The following is a 21,820-nucleotide window of genomic DNA, read 5'->3' on the forward strand; positions in this document are numbered from 1 at the left end:
GATAAATAGATGTATAAATAGGTCTTTATACAATCATATAAAGATCTTCTAAATATTTACTAAATATTAAATATTTCTTCATTTGAAGCTTGACTTCAACACTGAAGTTATTCTTTTACTACAAGTAAAGAAATTTCACCAGCAGTTTAAAACACCTTCTTCACACACAGTTATGTATTTCCACTAAATAAGGCAAACAATATACATAGAACCTATGCAGGAAGTGGGGGCTGAGGGTAGCCATAGTGCTCAGCTCTGAACCTGGAGCCCGTGGGAGGAGGGCAGACAAAGAAGGCACATTGGGACCCTGGCAGGACTGGGGACTCATACTATCGGAGGTCCTGATGGGAATGGGGGATCTCAACAAGCCTGGGAGCCATAACAGGTTAAGGGGTCCTGATCGCTTTAGGAGCCCTTGCAAGATAAGGAGTCACTAATAAGGGATACAGACTAAGGGATCCCTGGCAAAACGAGGGGGGCGGGGCGATGAGAGGAAGAGGGGTACTGACAAAATGGGGTGGGGGGACACTAGCAAGCTCGGGGTACTCTAACAGGGTTGTGAGAATCATGGCAGGTTTGCGGGGCTGGGCAAGGTTTGTGAAACCTAGCAGGCCAGGAACTGACATAACTGGGGAGCCCAGAAGAACTGGGGGGGGGGGGTATCCTGATAGGATGAGGGAGTCCAGGAAGTCCTCCGAGGCGCTGAGAGCTCCGAGAGGCCACTCACGGAATTCGGGGCCTTGACAAGACTGAGTCTCCCTGGAAGTGCTGGCGACAGTGACAGGGCTGGAGGAGGCACTGGCAGGTGGAAGGACGGGGGTGGAGGGGGCACTGATAAAACTGGGGGCCCAGCAGAACCGGGGAACGCGGACAGAATCGGCGTTGCCTTGAGGCCCTGGAGGCCCGACACCCCCACCCCCGCCGCAGGGCCTGGGCCTCCAGCCCTGCCGACGCAGACGGCTCCGGAATGCCCACTCCGGCCCCGGGGACCCTGACTGGAGCGCGGAAGAGCCTCCACAGGCGCCCCGGCCCCGGCCTCCCCGGCCGCCCCGCCCCCCAGAGCTCACCTGACGGCGGCCCCGGTCCGCAGGAAGCGCTGGATGGCCCTGTCGGCCGCGGTCATCGCCGCCGAGGCCCGGGAGCTCAGCATCGCGGCTGCGCGGGAGGCGAGCCGCCGCCCCCGCCGCTGTCGCCGCGGCCGGACCCAGGCCTCCGAGGGCTCCCAAGGCGGCGGAACCCGTGGCCAAAGTCCCAGCTCCTCCGGGGAGGGTAGACCGAAGGACGGCCTGCCAGAAGAACCGGAAGTAGCTCTCACCGGAAGACTAGAGTCGAAGGACCACAACTTGTACTTCCTTTTCCCCCTTAGCAACGGATGTCGGCGTCGGTTACTAAGGGAGGCCCTGTGGCCTCCGCTTGGTTTTAAAGTTTAGTTCGGGCCCCGTTCTTATATACAAATGTCCCATTTGCAAAAGGGACCGTGGCTCACTTTTATTTTTCGGTGTGAAGAGGGCGATTCCCTCCTGAAAGCGGGATCACAACTTGTCTTCGGAGTGGAAACAGGTCTCAGAAGGGCCTTTAAGGAGCGTGTGGACCATCCTGACGGCATCTATAGATTAATCAGACCTTGAGTAATAACAGCCACCAAACCTATTGTCTAATTCAGTGCATTGCTAAGTACTTCACATGCATTATTCATATTTAATCTTCGCACTTATCCACATTTTACATCCCAGGAAACGCAAGAAATTCAGAGAAATAGTAAGTTTTTGACACAGGTGTAAGTGGTGGAAACAAGATTGTCAGGCAAATCTGTGTCTCAAGAATAGCACTGTCCAATAGCATATATGGAAGGCCATATTTTAAATTTTCTAGTAGCCACATTAAAGTGAAAAAAACAGTAGATTACTTTTATCAGTATCTTTCACTTGCCCCAATATGTTCAAAATACTGTCATTTGTATGTAGAAATTCTTAATGAGATAATTTACATTCTTGGGGAGTGGCAACCCACTCCAGTATTCTTGCCTGGAGAATTCCACAGACAGAGGAGCCTGGTGGGCTACATACAGTTCTGTTTTCAGTTCAGTCATTCAGTCATGTCCCACTCTTTGTGACCCTGTGGACTGCAACATGCCAGGCTTCCCTGTCCATCACCAACTCCTGGAGCTTGCTCAAACTCAGGTCCATCCAGTCGGTGATGCCCTCCAACCATCTCATCCCCTGTCATCCCCTTCTCCTCCTGCCTTCAATCTTTCCCAGCATCAGGGTCTTTCCCAGTGAGGCAGTTCTTTGCATTAGGTGGCCAAAGTATTGGAGTGTCAGCTTCAGCATCAGTCCTTCCTAAGTATATTCAGGACTGATTTCCTTTAGAATTGACTGGTTGGATCTCCTTGCAGTCCAAGGGATGCTCAGGAGTCTTCTCCAACACCTCAGTTCAAAAGCATCAATTCTTAGATGCTCAGCTTTTTTTATAGCCCAACTCTCACATCCATACATAACTAATGGAAAAACCATAGCTTTGACTAGGTGGACCCTTATAGGCAATGTCTCTGCTTTTTAATATGCTATCTATGTCGGTCATAGCTTTTCTTCCAAGGAGCAAGCGTCTTTTAATTTCATGGCTGCAGTCACCATCTGCAGTGATTTTGGAGCCCCCAAAATTAAAGTCTCACTATTTCCATTGTTTCCCCATCTATTTGCCATGAAGTATGAGACCGGATGCCACAATCTTAGTTTTTTGAATGTTGAGTTTTAAGCCAACTTAAACATAACTTAAACAACATACAGTTCATGGGATCACAAAGAGTCAGACATGGCTGAGCAACTAACGCTTTTCACGTTTGTACCAAATACCTCACCATTTGCACCAGCTGTGTTTCATGTTCTCGACAGCCGCGTGTGACTAGGAGCTACTACACTGGATAATATTGGAGCCAGAGAGAACTTGCCCTCCCTTTTAATCAATTCCCTCAACTCCGGAGCAAGTAATTGCAACTGCTTTAGTAAAGAAATCAATGTTTTGGTTCAGTGATTCTCAAAGTTTTTCATCTCAGGACCCTAAAAATTATAAAGCTTTTGTTCATGTACACTATATCTAATTATACTTACACTACTAAAAATTAAAATTGAGAAATATGGAGCATCCTGACTAGTACACTGGGTTTCACACTTCCTTTGTCTATAAACATAATAATTGAAACCTCTTGCCAAACATTTGCTAGCGGCTAGATCCTTGTGCTGAATACCTGTGTGCACTGTCCTATTCCATCCTCCCAACAAACCCACCAAGTAGGTTCTATTAAAATTTCTACTTCAGGGGACTTCCCTGGTGGTTGAATGGTTAAGAATCTGCCTTGCAATACAGGGGGCTTGGGTTGAATCCCTGGTCAGGGAACTAAGACTCTACATACTGCAGAGCAACTAAGCCTGCCCGTGGCAACTACTGAGCCCATGTGCCTCAGAGAAAGATACTGCATCCCTGTGGGAGAGTAAATGGGTACCACCTTCATCCGGGGCAGTTTGGACTATTTACAAAAATGGCGAATCTGCATACCCTGTGATCTACAGAGTAATCTATTTATCACACACACACACATAAGAATAAAGGTGTTTATTGCAGCATTGTTATGAATAATAAACAATGAGAAGAAATCTAAATACCTAGAAAAATTATAGTAATCCCATACAGTGGAATACTATATGCTATGAAAATAATACTGTAGCTCTTGTGTATTGATAAGGGAGATTCTAAGATTCATTGTTAAGGCAGAAACAGTAAGGTGCAAGGCAATCGAAGAGAATGCTTTTAATTGTGTGAGAATAAATGTTTATAAACATAGAGATAATTAAGAAACTGGAGACACTGCTGGCCTCTGATAAGGCAGCTGTGGGATTGAGGGCAACCTTTTGTCCTTGGGAATTTTGTGCCATGTGCGTGCATTATTATTCAAAAAATAAGAAAAAATCCAAAAACAATTTAAAAACTTTAAACTTGAAAAGCATCACTAAAACACAGGGGTAGGACTTCCATGGTCGTCCAGTGGTTAGGAATCCACCTTGCAATGCAGGGGACGTGAATTTGATCCCTGGTCTGGGAAATAAGATCCCACATGCTGGGAGGCAAACAAGTCAGCGCAAGCCAGAACTACTGAGGCCTAATGCAGCAACAAAAGATCTCCTATGCTGCAACTAAGACCTAACACAGACAAATGAATACATTAATTTAAAAAACTACAGTGGGAAGACAGCATCAAAATTGACGTTCCTTCCTGTAAAAAAAAATTCATTAGAAGCTCATGAAAATTAAAAAAGCAGGCAACTTAATAGGATAAACATGCGCCCAAATTTGTAAGAAGACATCTTTGTTTAACTGTCCCTGTGTCAAAAAATGGCTGGAAGGCTATAGTCCCCAAATGGCAACTCTGGTTCTCTCTTTGTGGTAGATCAGTAGTAAGTTTTATTTTCTTCCGAATGCTTTTCTTATTATCTGATTTTCTATCATGATCATTTATTTCTTTCATAACTAGAAACACTTTTAAGAGATAACTATATAAGTGTATCTCTATGCAGCAGCTCTAAATTGTTGCAACCTTTGTAACTGAAACCCTCCTTTTCTGGTAGGATCTCCAGTCTCCAGAGAGACCCTAAAACCCAGTTTTTAAGCTCACCTTACCTCTCAGATCCTCACAATAAACCCACATTTAAGCCTTCCTAGGTAGCTCTTCAATATAAATCCTTTATAAAAATAATAAATTTGCAATAAATAATTGTGGGAATTGCTACCTAATTTATGTGGTTGATCAATTCGTATTTCACATGTGTTAACTTTCTAAAACCAGCAAGCCCATAAAAGTTTCTAAGAACTCGTTTATGTGTTTTTGCATGTCTCCTCCTATCTGCTGTGAATGTATATGTTGTCAAAGAGTGACTAGACTCCTGTTTCATTTTCCAGTAACAAAGAATGGCAGTAGTTTCAAAGTCACTTTCTCCTGTTCAAACAGAAGTCCTGTAAGACTACAGCACATTGGTTCCCAGAACATCTGATCATAATATCTTACGAGTCACCATTATTTATTTTTCTAATCAGGAATGATCTTGACCGAAGAGGCCATCAGAGGTCAGTTCATTGACTGGTGAGGAAACTGAGGCCCAGAAGAGTTCACTGATAGCAGAATTAACTTCTGCCATCAGTTAAACTAGTCGCCTCATTTCCTGGCAGAGACTCTGTGTTTTTTTTCCAACTGTCTTTTCTGAGAGTTTCAAACATGCAGAACAACATAGAAGGGAAGCTGAGTATAGTAGCCAGCCTCCAAGACATGACCCCGAAGACCTTACGTATCCTGGATTCACACATCTCATGTTAAATACAGTGGACATATGTAACCAAATGATTATTGTGAGGGACATTTCTGGTGGTCCAGAGGTTAAGAATCTGTCTGCTAGTGCAGGGGACATGGTTCGATTCCTGATCAGGGAAGCCCCACATTCAGAGTGGCAACTAAGCCCATTCACCACAATCACTGAAGCCCACATGTCTTAGAGCCCATGCTCCGCAACAAGAGAGGCCACCACAAAGAGAAGCTGGTGCCCCGCAACTTGAGAGTAGCCGCCGCTCGCCACAACTAGAGAAAGCCCACACACAGCAATGAAGACCCAGCATGGCCAAAAAAAATACATAATATTTTTTTACATTTTATCTTTTTACTGTGAGAAGGTTGGTATGTAAATTTCAAGGTCAGGTCATAAATGACAGTCCTGTATCCACTTTGCTTTCTCTTGGACCACTTGCTATGGAAGAAGCCACTCACTATGTTGGTTGTGAAGATGCTCAGGAGAGGATCTGCCTTTTTCCTTATTTTTTATGATTTATTTTCAATGGGAGGATAATTGCTTTACAATGCTGTGTTGGTTTCTGCCATACAACACGGCAAATCAGCCATAAGTATACCTATGTCCCCTTCCTCTTCAACCTCCCTCCCACCACCACCCCATTCCACCCCGCTAGGTTGTCACAGAGCACCCTGTTACGCAAACTGTGTTATGCGTTAGCTATTGGTTTTACACAGCTGTCCCATTAGCTAACTAGGTTACATATGGTAATGTACATGTTTCAATGCTGCCCTCCCGATTCATCCCTTCCTCTCCTTCCCGCACTGTGTCCACAAGTGTGTTCTCTGTGTCTGCCTCTTTATTTGTGCCCTGCAAACAGGTTCATCAGTACCATTTTTCGAGATTCCATATATTTGCACTAATATATATTTGTTTTTCTCTCTCTGACTTACTTCACTCTGTATAACAGGCTCAGGGTTCATCCACCTCACTAGAACTGACTCAAATTCATTCCTTTTTATGGCTGAGTAATATTCCATTGCATACATGTACCACCACTTCTTTATCCATTCATCTGTCAGTGGACATCTAGGTTGACTCCATGTCTTGGCTGTCGTAAATAGTGCTGCAATGAATACTGGAGTACGTGTGTCTTTTTCAATTATGGTGTTCTTGGGGTATATGCCCAGTAATGGGTTTGTTGGGTCATATAATAGTTTCAGTCCTAGTTTTTTAAGGAATCTCCATACTGTTCTCCATAGTAGTTGTAGCAATTTACATTCCCATCAAGAGTGCAAGAGGGCTTCCTTTTAGGAGAGGATATTCTTATGGAGAGATCTACCTGTTAAGAACTGAAGCCCCTGCCAACAGTCATCACTAACTTATCAACCATGTTAGTCTACCACCTTGAAAATGGGCCTCCTGTCTCATTCAAATCTTCAGATGAGACCACAACCCTGGCTGATATCTGACTGAAGCCTCATGAGCAACCTTGAGTTACAACCACCCGGATAACTGGCTCTTGGATTCCCAATCCAGAGAAATTGTGTGAGATAATAACTGTTAATATTTTTCAAAGGTCCTAAGTTTCGGGATAATTTGTTATGCAGCTATAGATAACTAAGACACTGGAAACAGTGTTCTTTAAAATGTGGGCCTTATACCACCTAGCTCAAAAATCCCCTGACTTCCTGGTTAAAATTACAGGTCCCTGCTCATACACTTTTGTAGGGAATGTAAATAGGTGTGGTCACTACGGAAAACAGTTCCGAGCTTGCTTAAAAAATGAAAATTGCAGTTGCCATGTGATCCAGCAATTCCACTCCTGGGTATATATTCTGAGAAAGCAAAAACACTAATTTGAAAAGATATGTGCACCCCACTGTTCATAGCAGCATTATTCATTTACTCACAATAGCCAAGAAATGGAAGCAACCTAAGTGTCCATCAACAGATGAATGGATAAAGATGTGGAATATTACTCAGCCATAAAAAAGAACAAAAATCTGCCATTTACAACAATGTGGATGGGCCTGAAGGATATTACACATAACGAAATAAGCCAGACAGAGGAAGACAAATACTGTATATTTTTCACTTATATGTGGAATCTAAAAAATAAAATGAATGAAAATAACAACAACAAAAAAAGGTGCATGTTCTTGGCTCCATCTCAGCCAAATGTATTAGAAGGTATCAGTGTGATACTCACGCATCTGCATTTTGACAAACTGCTGTTGTTTGGATAACATCTTTAATTTTTTTGGTCATATTCAGACATCACCTTTACTATTTAATTTAATTAGCTTTGTTTTTTCACCTGGGGTGCCTATATCACATAAATATTTTATTTTATTTATTTATTTTTAATTTTTATTTTTACTACATAAATATTTTTAAATTTCTTTTGTTTTTAATTTGTTTTCATATTTGGACAAATATATTTTTCTAATATATATAAAAATAAGTAGCTGTATTTATTTTAAGTAGTATAACTGTTTACCCCATGTATCAACTAAAATCATCTTCCTTACGCTCAGAATGAAGTGTAGTACCCTCTATCTTAGGCAAAATGCTGAGATAGAGAAATCGAGATTATCGGAAAATGATAAGAGCTATCGCACCCCACGTTTTCTCTGAAGCTGGACCAGCTCTCAGTGCTGGCACCTGTAGCATCTCCTCCCAGCCTCACCGCATTCTTGGGCAGCAGGCAGGCTAAGGTCTGATCAGCGCCACTCTTACAGATGAGAACACTGAGCCACGTACAGGTGCCCAGGCCTGTCTAAGGTCACAAATGCTATCACAGAATGCAAGCCCTGTCTCCGGTCTTCCCATTCATACATTTTTGCAAGATATGCCATTCCTCCATGGCCAAATAACCCATAGAGATCAGGAGAAAAGGAAGGATACCTAAAATATAGAGGGCATATTATTGTGAAAGAATGTAATGAAACACTTAGACTTACTGGAAATTTTATAGTTTTAGCATAAAAGCTAAAAGCTAAAACTATAAAACTAAAAGCTAAAAGCTAAAACTATAAAACTCTCTAAGGAGGTTTTCTTGTAGGAGAAAAATCTTTGCAACCTTCAGGTAAACAAAGATTTCTTTGCCACAACTAAGACCCAGCACAGCCAAATATATATATATAAACCCCAGAGATTTCTTAGGTCACAAAAGCCCAAATTAGAAAAGAAAAAATATCTGATAACCTCAATCTTATTTAAGTTTAAACATTTTCTTTGAAAGATACTGTTAAGAAAATGAAAAGGTATGACACAAATTTCAGAAAATTTTAAGGGTGCACACATCTAACAATGACCTGCATCCATAATGTGTAAAGACATCTTACAATTCAGTAATAAGACATACAATTTTCCCCAAACTGTCAAAATATTTGGACAGACATTGCACACCAAAAAAAGGTATGTAATTGGCCAATAGGTACATGAAAATATGGTCAACATAATTTGTCACAAGGGAAACAAAAATTAACACCACAAGACACTATATTAGAATGATGACAGTTAAAGAAATGGTCAATACGGTTTGTTGGTTAAGGATTTGAAGCGCAACTGGAACTCTCTCATACATCACTGATGGGGATGTAAAATGATACGTATGCTTCCCAGGTGGCGCTAGCGGTGAAGAACCCACCTGCAATGAAGCAGATGTAAGAAATGTGGGTTCCATCCCTGGGTTGGGAAGATCCCCTGGAGAAGCAAATGGCAACCTACCCCAGCGTTCCTGCCTGGGAAATCCCATGGACAGAGGAGCCTGGGGGGCTACAGTCCATGGGGTCGCAAAGAGTCGGACACAACTTAGTGACTAAACAACGACAATAAATGCTTTGGAAAGCTAGCAGTTTGCTATGAAGATAAACATAACCTTACCACAGTGACCCAACCATTTCACTCTTCAGTATTTATTTACCCAAAAGAAATGAAAATGTAAATCTATAGAAAGACTTGTATATGAATGCTCACAGTTACTGTATTCATAAGAGCTCCAAATTTGGAAAACTTTAAATGGTCATTTCTGCCCCCTTCTGATGCCTATGTCAGAAGCTTTCTCTATCTCCTTTATACTTTAATAGAACTTTATTACACAAAAGCTCTGAGTGATCAAGCCTCATCTCTGGCCCCGGATTGAATTCTTCTCCTCTGGAGGCCAAGAATCCTGGCGTCTTTGCATGGTTCAGCAACAACCTTTCATCTTGGGGGCTTGTCTGATTTCTTCAGGACAAGATGGGAGCTAACAATTCCAGCCTCACTCCCTTGAACTGCATCCTGAAAAACTGGGATAGATTTGATCCCCAGGGCTTAAAGAAGACATACCTGGTCTTCCTATGTGATACTGCATGGCCACAGTATCCATTGGAGGATGGCATTCGTGGCCAGTCAGAGGGTCTCTTAAGTATAATACTATTTCACAATTAGACCTGTTCTGTAGAAAACAAGGGAAATGGTAGAAGTAGCAGGCAATGGCGCCCCACTCCAGTATTCTAGCCTGGAAAATCCCATGGACGGAGGAGCCTGGTGGGCTGCAGTCCATGGGGTCGTAAAGAGTCAGACATGACTGAGCGACTTCACTTTCACTTTTCACTTTCATGCATTGGAGAAGGAAACGGCAACACACTCCAGTGTTCTTGCCTGGAGAATACCAGTGACGGTGGAGCCTGGTGGGCTGCCTGCCGTCTATGGAGTCGCACAGAGTCGGACATGACTGAAGTGACTTAGCAGCAGCAGCAGCAGCAGCAGCAGTATATGTGTCGGAGAAGGCAGTGGTACCCCACTCGAGTACTCTTGCCTGGAAAATCCCATGGACGGAGGAGCCTGGTAGGCTGCAGTCCATGGGGTCGTAAAGAGTCAGACATGACTGAGCAACTTCACTTTCACATTTCACTTTCATGCATTTGAGAAGGAAATGGCAACCCACTCCAGTGTTCTTGCCTGGAGAATCCCAGGGATGGGGCAGCCTGGTGGGCTGCCATCTATGGGGTCACACAGAGTCGGACAGGACTGAAGAGACTTAGTAACAGCAAATAAGTAAAATGTAGCATATCATACAATAGAATATTACTCTGTGATAAAAAAGAATGCCCTATTAAAAAACGGTAACATTTATGAATCTCAAAGCCACGCTGAATGAAGAAGTCAGACAGAAAAGAATATGTACTTTATGATTCTGTTTACATAAATTCTAGAAAACACAAATTAATTTATAGTAATAAAAGCAGATTAGTGGTTGTCTGAGCAGCCAGAGAGGAAATTTGGGGATGATGGAAACATTTTGTATCTTGATTGCAGCATTGTTACACTTTTTCTTTTCAAGTGCATATTGGCTATTTACATGTCTTCTTTGAAGAAATGTCTATTCATATGTTTTGCCCATTTTAAATTGAGTTATTTGTCTTTTATTACTAAGTTCCAAGAGTTCTTTACATATTTTGAGTTAGTCTCTTGTTAGTTATACGGTTTTCAAATATTTTTTCTTATTCTATTGGTTGTCTTTTCACTTTCTTGATAGTATTATTTGCAGCATAAAAGATTTTAACTTTGATATAGTCCAGCATATCTGTTTTTTTTTCTTTGTCTCTAGTGCTTTTTGAGGTCGTGTCTATAAAACCATTGCCTAATTGAAGGTCATGAAGACCTACTCCTGTGAGTCTTATAGTTTTATGTAAAGAGTTTTATAGTTTGAAATCTTGCACCTAAGAGTACTCAAAACCCTTTAGGCATGAAAACCCTTCTCTGGCTTACAGCTGTAGAGGAACCAACTGTCAAGGTTTGCTTCAGACCCAGCACTTTCCAGGACACTGAGCTTTCAGTACTATAACTCAAGCCCTGAGCAAACCAGGGTGAGTTAACCAATAACCCTCCAACTTGCCAGCTCTGATATAAATTATTATCCCAACCCTCCATGGCTTAAGAAAGATACTGAATCTCCTCACTTGAAAGATGTGTGTTTTCAGTTTAACAAGCATTTATTGAGTGCTCACAACAGCAAAGCCCTGGGGTTGAGTGTAGTGAGGAATATTAAATTTCAATTTCAGTGTCCATAAATAAAGTTTTATTATTCTAGGCCCTTGGGGGTACATCAGAAACCTTTACAAAGCTTACCTTCTAGAGGCAGAGCGGGGGCGGACATTCTAGTGGAAGAGAGAGGTGTGCCACTGAACAAGACAAAGAGGAATTTGAAGGCAGGAATTGGGTTTTATTCATCTCTGATTCCCCAGAACTGCAGAAATCACTCGTGAACGATTGTTAAATAAATGAGTGATCTTTGGCTTTCTCCTACACAACTTACTCAATTTTTTTTTCTTGATTCATTTCATAAGATCTCATCTCCGTAATGACAATGTCATGTCTAACTTATTCTCTTATCAGTTACCCAGTGACTATCACCTTGCCCAGCATACAGTTGTTAGTCGCTAAGTCTCGTCTTGACTCTTTGCGACCCCAAGGACTGCAGCCCCCCAGGCTCCTCTGTCCATGGGATTTCCCAGGCAAGAACGCAGAAGTGGGTTGCCATTTCCTTACTCCGGGGGATCTTCCCCTCCCAGGGAACAAACCCTGCTTTGGCGGGCGGATTCTTTACCCCTGAGCCACCAGGAAAGCCCTGGCGGACAGTAGGTGCTCAATAAACAATGCTTCAACGCATGGAAATTTTGTTTTTCATTCTTTGCGTTTGTGACAGCCGCCTGGTTTTCAAGAATATTGAAGGCAACCTTAAATGAATCCATATACACAAACCTTCAGAGAGGCATCGTCAACCGAAGAGCCCTCATTGGTACCCAGACGGCCATTTCACAGGCTGGCGGGCGCCCTGTCGGCACCCCAGAGCATCACCACCAGCCCCAGAGAGCCTGTAAATTTCGCTAACCAGAAGGGCTCTCCCCGCCCCCCTCCGCGCGCATCGCGCTCTGCCCTCCGCCGCCTCCTCTCCGCCCACTCTCGCCGCGGTCTCCTGGCGGCGGCGGCTTTGTCTCGTGGGCTGGTCCCTGGCGGCTCCCTCCCCTGAACAGCTGCCACCGAGGGAGGCAGCCGCGCGGGTCCGGCATCCTAACGCTGAAGCCCCCGAGCGCGCGCTCGTCATCCACCACCACCATGTAAGGGCCATGAACAGGGCTCGTCCTGGCGCAGCGCGGACATGGAGGAGGACTTATTCCAGCTCAGGCAGCTGCCGTGAGTATCTTAAGGGCGAGTCAGAGGCAGACAGGCTTTTCTTTAAAAAGAAAAAAAGAAAGAAAGAAAACCTGCAGGAGAGCATCTCGGCATGCCTTCCCGAATTTAAAGGGAACGGTTTCAGGGGGAGAGACTCAGGCCTGGAGGAGACAAGCCATTTTCCCAACCCCACCGGCTCAGCCTCTGTTATCTCTGACTCAGTCCGGTTCCCCCCGCCCCCGCCCCCAGATCCGTCAGAATCTTAACGGGGACCTAAACGTGTAATATTTTCCCTTGGAATTGCTCTTCCTCCTAAAGGGATTGGGAGGGTCTGTGTTTTAAGAAAGCTTTAGCTGCTGTTTGGAAATGTGGAGTGAATTTATGAGTCCGTGCAATGACATGGGTCCTTTCCAGCCCTTCTCCTATGCTGTGAAATTCCGAATTTTCCTGCAAGGTCTTTTAGAAGGGAAACTGATGTTGCATACTGTTTTCTGAAAAGCTGGGATTCCTTCCTAGAGAGGAGGCTTCGGCGAAGTCCCCGTTGTTTATGAAGTGTGTGAATGAGAGGGCTGTGTATCTTTGGTGAAACCTCTTGCCTTCTTCTGAATGAAAGGTTTTTGTAACAGCTAGCTAAGTGAGGCTCACTGTCAGGGGCTATCCTTGGGAACTCAGGAATACACTGCTTAGAGGACTGGAATTTTTTTTTTTTTTGAATTTTTCAAGGATACCAAATTTGCTCTGAAAATCTTGGGGAAATACGGTCAAGCAATGGAAAGGGCTTGTAAAGGGGCATTCAAAATTCTCCAACCTCAAGCTGATGGTGATTTGTTAAGCAAATTCCAAGAGTATGAGATGGAGCAACAAAAAGAACATTAATGGGATTTTTGTTTTAATTTTTAGAAGCACGGGTCACTTGGATGGTAAAAGCGGACCCTCCTTTGGAATTGTTGGAAAGGATACATTATTGTTAGTATGTATATTTTCTTGACTTAAATGTGTTTTTTTTTTCTCTCTCTCTCTCTAAACCACTGAGGAATTCTCCCAAGTGACTTTTAGTGTGACTGCTACAGCTCTCTGAGGCTCTGAGTACTGAAGGGTATTGGGGTGTCTACTTCTCATTCAGTGTAAAATTAATTTGCATTAAAAATTTTAATTAATGAAATGTTTACTTTTAAGCTTTTATTAATTGATCTGCAATGGCCTGTCTTATGTAACACGGCATTATTTCACAAATGCTGAAAGATGCCCAGTTATACTATCCAAAGTCGATCTATGAATCCATGAAAATGTATGTACCTGAGTGCAGATCTCTCAAGGAAAACATTTATTTTCATTGAAAATAAATATGTTTAAAAACCAACCTATTACCTCAAAATAAAAAAATAATCCAGAAACTAAAATATGAAATTTGGAATTCAGGATAAGGATACATGTTGGAACTGCAGTTTTACTAAATTTTCAAATGCTGTCAGGGCATGTGAACTTTGCAAATTACTCAAAGATTCATGTATATTTAATCTACTAATAGAGTGACAAGCCCTTCCTTCATTAGAAAAAAATCAAACCTAATAAGAGGATTTTACTTAAGCTTAAATTAATTTAGTTTTTATACTAATAATAGTATATACATAGAATAAAGTCCAAAAAGAAGCACAAGAATAAGTCTCTCTTCCCAAGCCCCAGTGTTAAGTTTCTTGATTATTTTCCTGATTTTTACACACATGTAATATCTATTAGAAAGGCCACATTGTGTGCTAGCTAAGAGCACTGGCTCTTGAATAAAACAGACTAGGCTTCAAATCCCTACTGTGCCACTTCCTGGCTGTGTGACTTTGTGCAAGTGACTTAACCTTTCTGAAACTCATTTTCCTTAGCCATAAAATGGGAATCATAATAGTACTTGATTCAAAGGCTTATTGGGAAGATCATGTGAGGTCATTGTGCCGAATGCCTGGCAGACAGAGACATCAATACATATGAACATCTGAAAAATAATTTATAAAATTATGATTATGATGATATCTGAAAAAAAGTTTGTAAAAACAAAATCTGTAGGCTCTTTCTGCTGGAGTCCCCCAGAATGTAATCTGCAACCCCCAAATTACATTTGAACGAGGTCAAAATTAGCCCTGAAACATGTTAACATTCGTTTATTAAAAAAAAAAAATAAATAAAAGGAACGGCTGTGTAAATCTGAGTGGATTTCACATCACGACATAGGTGTTTTTTAAACCACACCCTGTGTATATTATTCACAGACTGCCGGCAACAGATGGCCTGAGAAAAATATGGGTTTTTTAAAAATCAGAGTGCCTTATAGAGGATTGGCAAGAGTGGACCTTGGAACAGGCTCAGTCTTGCGGGAAGCCAAGTGTTAATAGATTACAAGCCACTACGTTGTTTACAGGGTCAGGGGAGGAGGAAGGGGTGAGGATGTCTAAGAAACAGTCCTTCCCAGGACTTGGAGGTGCCTTCATGAACAGCTCCGCGATGGCTTGTGTGAGACCACAGACAACCTCTGCCTGTGCACAGCACTACGTGCAGGAGATTCAGAAGGCTGGATTTTGTATCTAGTTCTGCCTTTTTGTGAGATCTTGTGCAAGTCAGATTTTCCCGGGTCTCTCCTTTCTGGGATGAGTTTCCTGAAAACAGATTATGCAGACTACATTGACGGATTGGCTCATCCATTCATTGATTCATTTATTCACTCAACAGTCTTCCTGAGCATCATCCTACATCAGGGAATTCTATGACCAAATAAGATACATGGAGCTTGCCCTCAAGGAGCTCACAGCTAGAGCTTCAGTGTCCAATACAGTGTCCAATACATGTGGCTATTTAAACTTAAATTATGTAGTTGGTATATGAAATAATGTCCATGCGTAATACACAGTGGGCTTCCCAGGTGGTGCTAATAGTAAAGAACCCGCCTGCCAATGCAGGAGACACAAGAGACAAGGGTTCAATCCCTGGGTCAGAAAGATCGCCTGGAGAAAGACATGGCAACCCTCTCCAGTATTCTTGCCTAGAGAATCCCATGGACAGAGGAGCCTGGAGGGCTACAGTCCATAGAGGCGCGAAGAGTCGGACACGACTGAAGCGACACGTGCATTCACATTATAAAGTATGATTTATAGGTAAAATAGGTCCTGTTTACAAAGTCAGTTCCTTCATTGCGTTGGTTGCATTTCGAGTGCCCAGTAGCTGCTTGTGGCTCAAGGCTGCTTTAGTCCCATTGTGACAGCCTGGGCCCAGAGCACTTTTGGAATTGCAGAAACTGGTAATGGTCCCATGGGAGAAGCGAATATTGAAGACACAGTTTCACAATAATTATGAGAATTGTCTTAAGGGCTACTTACTTCAGTTAGTATGATAATCCACCTTGCTGCAAATGCAAATAGCATTATTTCCTTCTTTTTTAATGCCTGAGTAGTATTCTGTTCTGTGTGTATCCCCCACATCTCCTTTATCCATTCATCTGTCGATGGACAGACAGTTAAATTGTTTCCGTGTCCTCTTGGCTGTTATAAATCGTGCTGCGATGAACACTGGGGCACGTGTATCTTTTTAAATTATGGTTTTCTCTGAATATATGCCCAAGAGTGGGGTTGCTGGATCATATGGTAACTCTATTTTTAGTTTTCTAAGGAAACTCCATACTGTTCTCCATAGTGGCTGCACCAATTTATGTTCCTGCCAACAGCACAGGAGGGTTCCCTTTTCTCCACACATGGAGAAGGGGCGACAAGTCTAGTTCTATATGGCAGAGAGGCAGATCAGAGAAGGCTTCTTGGAGGAAGTGACATTGGCGCTGAACCCGTAGACATGTGTAGAGATCAGCCAGGAGAAGAGATAGGAGGGAGCTTTCCAATAGTAGGAACTGTGTGAGGGGAAGAGCTCAAAATCAGGCCAGTGGAGCTTCATGAGCAAGTGAGTGGAGGGAAGGCTGCAGAGGATGGCAGGGACCAGGCCACACAGGACCCTGTAGTAAGGACAAGAAATTGGACATTTACCTTGTGTTTGCTTGATCCACTCACTCCCTTCTTACTAACTGTCTTTCAAGATTGAGCTTAGGGACTTCCCTGGTGGGCCAGTGGATAAGAACTCTAACTCCCAGTCCAGGGGGTCTGGGTTTGATCCCTGGCCAGGGAACTAGATCCCACATGCCACAACTAGGAGTTTGCATGCTGTGAGTAAAGATGCCGCGTGCTGCAGCGAAGACCTGGAACAGCTCAATAAATAACATAAATATTAAAAAAATAAAGATGGAGCTTAAGTCCATCAGCTCAATGAATCTTCTGACTCCTCCTGGGGCTTCCTGGGGTAAAAGTGCAGGCTCTGAGTCAGGCAGATCTGGGTTCAAACCCTGACTCTGCCACTTACCATCTGGGTAACCCTGGCCTAGTGACTTCATTTCCCCATGATTGGGTGTTTATCTGTAACGCTGGGATAATAGTGATATCTGCATGGCAGGGCCGTTGTGAGGATCAGGCAGGTCACACCACTGGGAAGTCCCAGCACAGTGCCTGGCTCCACATAAGGGCTCAACCAGTTGGTACTAGTGTTATTTGTCTTCTTTCACTCTGGACATCTTCCCCTCATCCTCCAGCTTGTTCAAATAGCAAAGCACCTGGAAGCCACGGTCTCCTTTTCCGAATCCTAAGATGTCCTGATGAAAGCTAACAGAAGCACCCATCCAAACGTGAAGTCTGATCTTTCCTGCATTCTGCTCCTCTTTCAGCCTCTTCCAGTTGATGGTGACTCCATCCTCCCCATTTGGAGTCCGTTTTGACTCCTTCCCTCAGATTTCACTCCAACCCATCAGGAAATTCTCTTGGTCCTGCCTTTAAATTCCATCTAAACTCCTATCACTTCTCTCCAACTCTACTGCTACTCCTTGGTTCAAGTCCCTGTCGTCTCTGAACCTGGGTAGATTCCAGGGGTTATCTTGCTGGTCTTCCCGGTCCTGCCTGTGTCTCCCTACGGCACATTCTCAACACAGCAACCAAACGTATTCTTTTTAAAAAAAATTATTTATTTATTTGGCTGTGCTGGGTCTTAGTTGCGGCATGCAGGATCTTTAGTTGCAGCATATGGGATCTAGTTCCCCGACCAGGGATTGAACTCGGGGCCCCCCTGCCTTGGCAGCGTGACGTCTTAGCCACTGGACCACCAGGGTAAGTCCTGGAGGGATTCTTTAGAAGTCAACTCACAAGCCTCTTCAGTTCCAAAACCCTCCTAGGGCTCCCATTTCACCTTGTCTTCTCTACTCTTTCACCCCCTCATGTAGCCATTCTGGCTTCTATGTGTGTGTGTGTGTGTGTGTGTGTGTGTGTGTGTGTTAGTTGCTCAGTTGTGTCTGACTCTTTGCAGCCCCATAGAATGTAGCCCACCAGGCTCCTCTGTCCATGGAATTATCCAGGCAAGAATACTGGAGTGGGTTGCCATTCTCTTCTCCAGGGGATCTTCTTGACCCGGGGTTGGAACCCTGGTCTCCTAAATTGCAGACAGATTCTTTACTATCTGAGCTACCAGGGAAGCCCGTGGTCCCCTTGTTGTTCCTTAAGCACACCAGGTGGGTTCCTGCTCCAGCACCCACTGTTCTCTCTAAGAGAAAGCTCTTCTCCTACGTATCTGCTTTACTCAGATCTCAAATGCCACCATCTCACCCAAGCCTACCCTCATCACCTCCTTAAAATCTGTAGCCCTCTCTTACTGCCATTAAGATTTTTGTTGTTGTTCAGTTGCTCAGTTGTGTCTGACTCTTTGCAACCCCACAAACTGCAGCACACCGGACTTCTTGGATGGCTACTATCAAATATAAATAAAAACAACGAGTCTTGGTGAGGATATGGAGAAAATGGAATTCTTACACACTGACTATTGGTGAGAATGAAAAATGGGGCAGCCTCCAAAGAAACAGTATGGAGGCTCCTCAAAAAATTAGGAATCACCATAGGACCCAGCAATTTCACTTCTGGGTATATACCTGCAAAAGAGTTGAAAGCAGAATATGGAAGAGATATTTGTACAGCCATGTTCATAGCAGCATTATTCGCAATAGCCAAAAGATGAAAGCCACCTAAGGGTCCCTTCATGATGAGTAGATACACAAATGTGGTCTATCCATATGATGGAATATTATGTAGTCTTCAAAAAAGGAAGGGAATCCTGAAACATGCTACAACACAGATAAACCTTGAAGACATTATACTAAGTGAAATAAGCATAACCTCCACTCTGTGAGGTTTCTAAAGCAATCAAGTTCATAGAGACATAAAGTAGAATGGTAGTTGCCAGAGGCTGGGGAAGGGGAAGAGGGGGATCTGTGTGGTGGGTACACTGTCCATTTTTACAAGATGAAAAGAGTTCTGTGGATGAACAGTGGTAATGATTGTGCAATATTGTGAATATAGTTGATGCCCACTGAACTGTACTCTTTAAAAACACTTAAAATGACAAATGATATCTTCTGTGTATTTTACTGTAGTTGAAAAAAATCATAGCCCTCTTCCCCCATCCTCCAATACCATGTTCAGCTTTTCCTCTTTAAGATTTTTTTTTTTAAATGTAGACCATTTTTAAAGTCTTTACTGAATTTGTTAACAGTATTGGGTCTGTTTTATGTTTTGTGTTTTTGACCGTGAGGCAATGTGGGATCTTTGCTCCCTGACCACGGGTCAAAGCTGCACCCCCTGCATTGAAAGGCATAGTCCTAACCACTGGACTGTCGGGGAAATCCCTGCTTTTCCTTTTTTTTAAAATCACACATTACCTTCCAACATACCATATAATTTGCTTATTTATTGTTCAGTGTCTGTCTTCACTTAGTTGTATGAAAGCTTCACACACCAGGGGTCTGATGGATCCCAAGTTCATGGGACATTGCCTAGATTCCATCCGATACTGGATTTTAGGGTAGATCAAGCCACAGGATTAAGTAAAAACTTTATGCATTGAAAAAAAATCAGAAAAATCTGTTCATCAGCTTAATCATTCTCCTTGACAGCAGGGGCCACCATTATTAAGTTTTAGCAGCTAAAGCACTGAGTCCCCATGGAAAGATCAGACATAGCCTTGTTTCATCATAGTCACTCCCCCTCCAAGTTGTGACAATCGAAACTGTCTCCAGACATTGCCAATGTCACCCCATTGAGAACCACTTCTCTGAAGCGTTTTAGTTTAGACAATACATTTTTCGGTCTCTCCATTTACAGAGCATCTTCAGACCTCTCTTTACACCTCACTCTTCTCACATTAGTCATGTAGGGACTGTGGCTGGTGCCCCTTCCTGCAGCTTCAGGATACTTTTGGTAAAAGACTGAAAACTCCCCGAGGGCCAGAATGTGGTCTGACACATAGAATGCCCTCACTGCATGTCTGTCCTGTGTTAATCTTTGTGCATTAATCATGCTTTTTATTTTCTGAATTCTGATGTTTTGACCTTTTGGGGCCTTGCAGATTCTGGAGGGCTCTCCCCTCCCAGGGTTAACTAGTAAATAAGTCGCCTGCCAGTGGACCTTCTGTGTGCAAACCAACCAATCCAAAGCTACTGATCCACCTGCACTAACCGCACCAGGGCCAAATACCAGACAACTGAAGACGGTCCCTATGCTCAGAGCCTGGAGAAATGACTCAAACTAGCTGATCCTCAACTTGCTTGCCCTGCCTCACCTGCTCCTTCCTGTGGAAACCTCAGCAAAGACTCTGCCCCAGATTGTATCCTCACCCTTGCCTCCCCAGTGCGATTCCTGGGTCGGGAAGATCCGCTGGAGAAGGGATAGCCTACCCGCTCCAGTATTCTTGGGCTTCCCTGGTGGCTCAGCTGGTAAAGAATCCACCTGTAATGTGGGAGACCTGGGTTTGATCCCTGGGTTGGGAAGATCCGCTGGAGGAGGGAATGGCTACCCACTCCAGTATTCTGGCCTGGAGAATTCCATGGACTGTAGAGTCCATGGGGTCACAAAGAGTTGGACACAACCGAGCGGCTTTCACTTTCACTTGCCTCCTTACTGATCCCAGTGTTTCCCCATTTGGCTACCCCTGCCCCCAAAATGTGGCATGCCCCCTCTTCTTGGAATCTTTGAGTATAACAGAGTCTGAAGTCTTCAGTTGGCAGTCATCTCCTGATCTGTTTGCCACACCTAAATGATAATAAAACCAATATTTTAGGGACTTCCCTGGCGGTCCAGTGGTTAAGACTGTGCCCATCCAATGCAGGGTCTCAGGTTCGATCCCTGGTTGGGGATCTAAGAGCCCACGTGCCTCACAGTCAAAAAATAAATAAATGTAAGTTTGACTCAGTGGGATTTTCCAGGCAAGAATACTGGAGTGGGTTTCCATTCCTTCTCCAGTGTTTTAAAACACTGCCCACAATCTGTTCATCCTCTTATAGCAAAATATGCCTGGATGATCTCAAAATCAACTCTGATCACCTTCCCCCGTCTCACTCTACTTGTAAACCTTTCAGGGGCATCCCACTGATCTCAGGAAAACATGGAAACCCTGTGGTCTCTGTATAATTCAGCCTGTCTCTCCCACCTCTACTCCTTGGTCCTACTCCCTGGGTCTGTGTCCCCCATCTCTGTGGGATTCTCCTGGTCTCCAGACCTCAGGCAAGTCTATCCTGACTACTCTTCCCTCCAGTTGTTCTTTATCTTGGCACCCTATTTGTTTCCCTCTCAAGGTTCATTCATTTGCAAACGTATAATGATTTCTTGTTTACTTGTATATTAACCGTCTTCTCAATAGGGAATCCATTTCAGGAGGGCAGGTGTATTTTATCCCCTTTCATATCTGAGCCTTCAGCCCACAGTCAGCACTCAGTAAACATTTATTAAAATACTGAAGAATAGGGACTTCCTTGGTGGTCCAGTGGTTAACACTGTGCTCTTCCAGTGTAGGGGGCACAGGTTCGATCCCTGGGCACTAAGATGCCACATGCTGCAAGTAAAATAAAATACTAAAGAAGAGGGCCAGACTCTTTTGAGATGTTCTCTCTGTTGACTCCTTTAATCTCCATGGCAACCCTGTGAGATGGGAATTACCATCTCCATTCTACCAGCAGGACACTGAGACCCAGAGAAGTAAAGTAACCTAACCTCAGAGCTGCCGAGTAGTGGGGGCAGGAAATTCAAACCCAGATCAGTCTGTTTGCAGAGTTGGGCGCTCCTTTCTATGACACCCCCACCCCATCTTTAGGCATGACTTGAAATGCTACCCTGTCGTAATCACAATTAGGCACAAGCTTCCTTTTTCAGTCTGATAGATTCATGAACTCAGGGGATAAATACCCAGAAGCTCAGATGAAAATAGAAAAAAAAAAAAAC

The 21,820-nt window shown here is 43.5% G+C and overlaps 2 protein-coding genes across 8 annotated transcripts in view; one reads left to right on the forward strand and one right to left on the reverse strand.

Moving 5' to 3' along the window:
- Nucleotides 1-1,311, reverse strand: part of USP30 (ubiquitin specific peptidase 30) — a 23,932-nt gene extending 22,621 nt beyond the window's left edge. For 3 of the 4 annotated variants that reach the window (XR_011250030.1, XM_069558298.1, XM_069558299.1), the window contains exon 1: nt 1,068-1,311. Coding sequence is in view for 3 of the 4 variants with exons in the window: in XM_069558298.1 (XP_069414399.1) it covers nt 1,068-1,150 (83 nt within the window). In the remaining variant the exon portion in view is untranslated. The remainder of the gene's footprint in view (nt 1-1,067) is intronic. The other variant, XM_069558301.1, reaches the window with a different exon arrangement.
- Nucleotides 1,312-12,235: 10,924 nt separating this feature from the next.
- SVOP (SV2 related protein) overlaps nt 12,236-21,820 on the forward strand; it is a 68,306-nt gene continuing 58,721 nt past the window's right edge. For 2 of the 4 annotated variants that reach the window (XM_069558250.1, XM_069558249.1), the window contains exons 1-2: nt 12,278-12,512; nt 13,392-13,457. In XM_069558250.1, coding sequence (XP_069414351.1) covers nt 12,478-12,512; nt 13,392-13,457 — 101 coding nt within the window. In that variant the 5' untranslated portion in view covers nt 12,278-12,477. Of the gene's footprint in view, nt 12,513-13,391; nt 13,458-21,820 lie in introns of all 4 variants that reach the window. The other 2 variants (XM_069558253.1, XM_069558252.1) reach the window with 2 other exon arrangements.

The sequence above is a fragment of the Ovis canadensis genome, chromosome 17 (genome assembly GCF_042477335.2).
Source record: "Ovis canadensis isolate MfBH-ARS-UI-01 breed Bighorn chromosome 17, ARS-UI_OviCan_v2, whole genome shotgun sequence".
Taxonomy (NCBI): Eukaryota; Metazoa; Chordata; class Mammalia; order Artiodactyla; family Bovidae; genus Ovis; species Ovis canadensis.